Source organism: Procambarus clarkii, chromosome 17 (genome assembly GCF_040958095.1).
Source record: "Procambarus clarkii isolate CNS0578487 chromosome 17, FALCON_Pclarkii_2.0, whole genome shotgun sequence".
Lineage (NCBI taxonomy): Eukaryota > Metazoa > Arthropoda > Malacostraca > Decapoda > Cambaridae > Procambarus > Procambarus clarkii.
Window position 1 is genome coordinate 14,498,355 of NC_091166.1, and position 7,570 is coordinate 14,505,924.

The window sequence follows — 7,570 nt, forward strand, 5'->3', positions numbered from 1 at the left end:
GATTTTTTTTAATGGTTTATAATCATTTCAAAATAAAATAAATGATCCATATTCTTTTTTGACTCACAGTTTTGTTATAAGACAGAGCAGCTGCACACTTGCTTTACAGTTGCTCAGTTGCTCTCTCTCCACGTGACCAGGTTAGCGTTCTCTCTCTCTTTCTCTCTTCACACAATTAGGTCAATGTTTTTAATAATATTCCTTTACATAACGGATTTTTATTTAGTTAAAATCTAGCCAAGGAAACCTGATCCCAAATTCAAGAGTACTTAGAAGTAACATTTTCGTTCCCCAGGATAGTGCGCTGAGAGCATGGATGGAGATCATGAGACGTTCCTCTTCACCAGTGAGAGCGTAGGCGAAGGCCACCCCGACAAAATTTGCGATCAGATCAGCGACGCAGTGCTTGATGCCCATCTTAGCCAAGACCCTGACGCCAAAGTTGCTTGTGAAACGTGTACCAAAACTGGTATGATCCTGATCTGTGGGGAGATTACGTCCAAGGCCCAAGTTAATTATCAACAAATTGTGCGTGATATTGTTAAGAAAATTGGTTTTGATGATTCACGAAAGGGCTTTGACTACAAGACCTGTAATATTCTTCTGGCCCTGGAGCAAAAGTGTGCGGAGATTGCTAATGGTGTACACATCGGGCGCAGTGATGACAACACTGGTTCAGGGGACCAGGGACTGATGTTTGGTTATGCCACTGATGAGACCGATGAGTGCATGCCCTTAACTATTATGCTGGCACACCATCTCAATCAGAAGATTGCAGAGATGCGAAGAGATGGGACGTTCTGGTGGGCGCGACCTGACTGTAAGACTCAAGTCACATGCCAGTATGCCTTCGATCAAGGAGCTGTTATTCCCAAAAGAGTGAACACTGTTGACGCTTCTGTACAGCACTCGGAACAAATTACTGTCGAAGCTTTGCGTGACGAGGTTATAGAGAAGGTCATCAAGGTCATTATTCCTGAAAAATATATAGATACTCAAACGAAATACCACATCAACCCTTGCGGAGAATTCATCATGGGTGGACCTCAAGGTAACGTTGGGCTAACTGGTAGGAAAATCATCGTTGACACTTACGGTGGGTGGGGCGCTCACGGCGGGGGAGCATTCTCTGGCAAAGATTACACAAAGATTGACCGCTCAGCGGCCTATGCCGCCCGATGGGTTGCCAAGTCACTGGTGAAAAACAAATTATGTAGACGCTGTTTGGTTCAGGTATCTTACGCCATTAGTGTTGTGCACCCCATAAGCATCAACATCTTCCACTATGGCACCTCACAGTACACATCAAAACAGCATCTGAAGATTGTTAACCACAACTTTGATCTACGACTAGGACATATTGTCAAGGAGCTGGGCTTAAAGAGACCAATTTACAGTGATACGTCGTGTTATGGACATTTTGGACGGCAACAGTTCTCTTGGGAGCAGCCCAAGAAGTTGACCATCCCTGAATTTTAGAGTCAAATAATTCTTAAGGATGACTATCATTTTTACGTTTTTCATCAAGTCCCTGTTAATATGGGAGAACACTATGTCTATGCTTGATTCACAACTCTCCTAAACACGAGAGTGAAGTTATACAACTTGAGAACACTTTCCCACCAGGAGACTTGAACCCTAGCCAGCACAGAAGCCTGGTGGGAACCTTTAATTTTATATTCAATTGATAGTTTTATATACTTTTTTGACGTTTTATATACCAGAGTATATAAAATCTCCGGGCCTTTTATATATCAGAGTAAATAAAATTAAAATGACTCTATAAGACCAGCGTCTGGGTCAAGCTAAATACGTTTTCTTCCACTAAACTGAATCCAGTTTTTTTTATCTTTTTTTCGGTGGGGGATTCTATGTGATCCTCCTCCTCCTCCTCCTTCTACTGTTTGTGATTCTCCTCCTCCTCCTCCTCCAACTGTTTGTGGTTCTCCTCCTTCTCCTCCAACTGTTTGTGATTCTTCTCCTCCTCCTCCTCCTCCTCCTTCTACTGTTTGTCCTCCTCCTTCTCCTCCAACTGTTTGTGATTATTCTCCTCCTCCTCCTTTTACTGTTTGTCCTCCTCCAACTGTTTGTGATTTTCCTCCTTCTACTGTTTGTGATTCTCCTCCTCCTCCTCCTCCTCCTCCTTCTACTGTTTGTGATTCTCCTCCTCCTCCTTCTCCTCCAACTGTTTGTGGTTCTCCTCCTCCTCCTCCTGCTCCTCCAACTGTTTGTGGTTCTCCTCCTCCTCCTCCTTCTCCTCCAACTGTTTGTGGGTCTCCTCCTCCTCCTCCTCCTTCTCCTCCAACTGTTTGTGGGTCTCCTCCTCCTCCTCCTCCTCCAACTGTTTGTGGTTCTCCTGCTCCTCCTCCTTCTCCTCCAACTGTTTGTGGGTCTCCTCCTCTTCCTCCTCCAACTGTTTGTGGGTCTCCTCCTCCTCCTCCAACTGTTTGTGGTTCTCCTCCTCCTCCTCCAACTGTTTGTGGGTCTCCTCCTCCTCCTCCAACTGTTTGTGGGTCTCCTCCTCCTCCTCCTCCTCCTTCTCCTCCAACTGTTTGTGGGTCTCCTCCTCTTCCTCCTCCTCCCTCTCTATCGTCTTGTAATTCTTCTGCTCCTCCTTCCCCTGCGTCATGTAACTCTACTCCTTCTCCTGCGTTGTGTAATTCCCCTCCCACTACTCCTGCGTTGTGTAATTCCCCTCCCACTACTCCTGCGTTGTGTAATTCCCCCTCCCACTCCTCCTCCTACCTCTTGTATTAGCTCAATGGACTCTGGTGTTGTGTCATAACTGATGGAATTGTAATTGTTTTCCTTTTTATATAATTTTTTAGTATTTTTAGATTTTTTCCGTGAATTAATGACTACTATAACTGTTAGGAAAATAATTAATATTATTAACATAATAATTGTTGACAGTAGATTATTCATTCTTAATTTTCTCTTTTTTTAATTATATGATTTTTAATTCAGATATTTTAAAAAAATAAAGTAATTATGCAACCAAAGTCAAATATGTTATTGTTTTTATCCTGTTGAGTAGTTTTCCAGTATTAAGTGATATTGGATATTATATTAAATATTGGAATACCATTCAATATTGAATGATTAATTCAATGTTGAATGAGTCATTCAATGTTGGATTGTTTTCCAGTATCCAGCACTATACTATATACTCTATACTATGTCGATATTGATTAGTTTTCTGGTTAGTATCCAATGATATTGGATAGTATATTCAACATTGAACGTGTGCAGATGTGACAGCAGTCACAAACACCCTGATGGATAGTTGAAAAAAAAAGAGATTTGAGTCCCTGATTAAAAAAAAAAAAAGACTACTACTACTACTACTACTACCCTACTTAAATTACTTACTGTTTTGCTTACTGAACACTGTAATACAACAGGTGTTGATGCAAACTCTAATCCAAAAAATGTCGTCCCTACCACAGGTGTTATTAGAAAACATATTTGCACTTGTTCCATATCGTCATCTTTTAATTATTTGTTCCAGAGTTTGTAAAATTTGGAGACATGTTATTCTTGACTCGTCATACATGCCATTCCGCACTCTTTATCATCGATTAATATGGGATTCGTATACTCTTTTCCCTAGTCCACTTCTACATAGCAATGAAGATGGTAATTTGTCTCTTTACAATGCATCCTATATTGTGGAACAATTATGTTACATCAAAAACAACATAACCGATGGAAGATACTGTATGAGAGGCCTTCTAAAGATGATCGAGACTAAAATGAATAACTGGTCGAAAATGGGTCAAGAAAAAAAAGACTCTGAACTATTTGAGTTATTGAATGATCATCCTATGTTTACATCAACATTAAAAACAATGACGAGTGTTAATCATCCTTTAAAAGGTATGTTAAACAAAAACAAAGTGTGGTCTTTAGTGACAGCTATGACAATGTTCTCTCCGGATACAGATGAAATTTTACAATTGTTAAATATTTGTCTTCGAATGTATCCCACGTCAACTGTTCTGGATATTTTTTATGGATATACAGTTATTTTTCTTTTTTCTTTTCAAAACTTACAGCAATCTAATATTAATCATTATAAGGTACATTCTGCACTCTATCTGACAGAAAATATAATTCTTCAATCGTCAGAACAAACATATTATTGTGAACAGGCCCTTCTAATCAATCATGTTCCAAGTAAAGGTGAAATTACACGTGTCGATTATGTTCCTGGAGTGGATATAGTCAGTATAGTTTTGAAGATAGTAAAGCGGCATTCATCTTTGCAATTTTTAATTATCGAATCGCAGCCACAATCACCACTTGTACAACAGTTACCGCAAAATGCTATTTGTTCATTTTCTATGTTTAATTCTTTTTCTTTTTCTTTTGATGTATTGGTGCTTATGCCAGATTCTTCTGAAATTAATAGAGAGGAAGACTGGAGAAAAAAAGTGAAAGAAATTTCAGTAATCAAATTTAGAAACATTTTATCTGAACAAAATAAACCCTGTTATAATTTAAATAATAATGTATATCTACTAATGGTAAGTAAGAGGAATCAGGATTTATGTTGGATTATGTATTGTATTTTGGGACTACGTAACTTTATAATTCCTGTTAATACTGAAATGTGTCAGGTGCAAGAAAGGAGTTGTGAAGACAATGTTTTAGTTATTTGTTCATCTATTTCAAGTATATATATGTACTGTTATGAACATTATTGTAATTCTTATATGGAAAAATTTTGTGTTATTACAATAGATGGGAGTTTTCAAAGATTTCTAGATGATGTTATCTCTATATATAATTTATATGACCGACATGAATATGATGGTGAATGCAATTGTTGGTTACCACCTCCGTTAACTTACAGTGAGATTTATAGTGCCTATGCATTATCTTATCATAGAACACCAGATTTTATATTTTGGTTAAAAACAAAATGCACCTTTAATGGTGAATATCATCCAAGTTATAATTATTATATCATTTATACAGATATGTTAATAACATTTCAAACTATGCCAACATTTTCATTAGTTCGATTATTTAAAGGAAAAGATGTAATATGTGAACATCATATGATTGCAACAATCACTAACAATTTAAAATTTGATGTATTGGAAATTGAATTGAATAATTCATTTGAAAAAGATATTAATACAATTCTTGGACAACAATTGGGGACATTTAATGAAATTAATATAAGTGAACGCCACTACTGTCTTCATTGTTCTAAATCTCTAAAGGATGAATATTTTGCTCTAAAACAAAAAATCAATTGGTGTGATATGGTAGCGGTAAGATTTACACGTTTTAATAGTTTTGATTTAATATGTGCTCAATGTGCAAATATCAATGATGAGGAATAACTGTATATTAATATTTTGTTTCATCCTATTTTATATAAAAAAATGCACATTTAAACTGACCATATATTAATTATTATATTATAAATATAGATATGTTACAACAGGTTGTCAAACTATACCAACTAACTTTGTATTTTAGTTACCATCTCAATGAGGTTTATAGTGTTTATACATTATCATAGAACACCAATTTTTATATTTTTTGGGGGTTAAATTAAGTTTTGAGTCGGGGTCAAGGATGGCAGTAGCGACACTTCACTGATGAAGAAGATGATGTGTTCATGGACGCTTGCAAAAATAAGGACGTCGACAATCTGGCCATATTATCGACTTGATAGAGAGATTCTTGGATACACCCCCATCCCCCTTCCCCTACCTCCACGTCTTAGTCTCACTATATTTTATGGAAAGATAATAATAACACAAATGAGATTATAATAGAGATAGTAATTATTGTATACCTGGGATGGAAGGTATATAAACAGGCAAATTATGAGGGTTTATAGACCAGTTCATCTGTTCCTGTAATCACAGTAAGTACTGTTCCTGAGTGTAGTCGTATACCAAAAACAAATTTATTAACCATACCATTTGATTTTTTATTAAATAAAAAATAATGGGAGATGTTATTACTGATTCACAAGTTAAAATTTTAGTTGGTAAATATTTTATTGATATATTAAATTGTTCAATTAATCTTTATAATTACAATATAAAGCACATTTATTTGCCAATGTTTGATATGTTAGATAGTGAATTTAATAATATTATATCAGTTATGTTTGACACATATATAGATATATGTCAAAATATTGGGTTTTTAATAATAAATGGAAAATGGGATCATTACCGATGTGAATTTATTCTTGATTTTATTCGAAGACAATTCAGTTATTATTTATACAAACTCCTAAAAAGAATTCATATTATCAAATTATACATTATTCTCTTAGAAAATACGTTACGATATCAAGGATGGGCTCTTATGGAATCTATTTGGACTATACAAGGAAAAATACCTTATTCTCTAATTAGAAAACCTATATTGAATGAAAGATGTATTAAACCCATTCTTCTGTCCCATACCGATATATATGACCTAAAAGATAATTTAAGTAATGTATATAATCGATCACCTACTGTAAAATATGTAAATGAAGTAACAAGAATTGTTATATATAATTTGTATAATTTACTTATGAAAAAATTTAAATGTGTAAATTGGTTAGAGACTATTCTTCTCTGTTCTCTCCCCAAACAAAATCTTAAAAGATTAAACTGCCTTCCTAAAACAAAATCTGAAAACAATTTAGAATGTTTAGGGGATATTCTTCGAACTATTGATCTTCATATATATAAAGATGGGGAAGTCTATAAATATAAGAAACATCGCTGATTTATGTATGTGTGTGTTGTATGGTGTGGAAATAATCTAAATCATATTTTTTTCTTTTGTCTACAGGATGTTTAAGTAAGAATAGACTTATTGATCGGCTTCCATCATCATCATCATCATCATCATTATCATCATGATGTTGCTGTTAGAAGATTTCATTTGGCAACCACTTTCATATGAAATTCAACTGTATTTAGATGATGTTTATAGTACACACATATTTAACCTGTGGACAGTTCTTTGTGGTCTTTTTTGGTATTATTCAGAGCTTAGAGAAGTGAATTTTGTTGCACTTCTTTTTTGCCTAATATGTGAAAGAAACAGAGAAGTTTGCAGGAAGCAAGTTCAATATATGGTTATATATTTCTGCTTAGGAATTGGTATATGTACTATACATGACACAAATGTCTTATTTCTAGTAGCATGTTTAATGATAACTTATTTTATGTGGAAATTAATCTATGGAGTACATGGTTATTATATGGTTTTAAGTATGGGATTAATGTTACTCCTTTTTTTTTATATGAACTGTTATCAGGTTATATTAACTTTATTTTATTTAATTATTCTATTTTACAGTACATATATCATAATAATCAAAGAATTTCCTGAAGGCAACCAAACAGATTTATTTCATGGTGCATTTTTACATTTAATAGTGTTAATGATACACCCAAAGAAAAAGAAATCCTCTCTACCTAAGTTAGTAAATATTGAAGTTGATTTAGATCACATTCTGTTGCAAGATCTTTCAGTTGCACATATTCCATTCTGGGGACATCATATAAATAATAAATTTTCACCTCAATTCCACCCT

The 7,570-nt window shown here is 34.8% G+C and overlaps 1 protein-coding gene across 1 annotated transcript; it reads left to right on the forward strand.

The window, feature by feature from the left end:
• The first annotated feature begins 312 nt into the window (after nucleotides 1-312).
• LOC138365580 (S-adenosylmethionine synthase-like) lies at nucleotides 313-1,479 on the forward strand. The gene has a single exon (XM_069326057.1). The coding sequence runs from the start codon at nucleotides 313-315 to the stop codon at nucleotides 1,477-1,479; it is 1,167 nt and encodes a 388-aa protein (XP_069182158.1).
• Nucleotides 1,480-7,570: the final 6,091 nt, after the last annotated feature.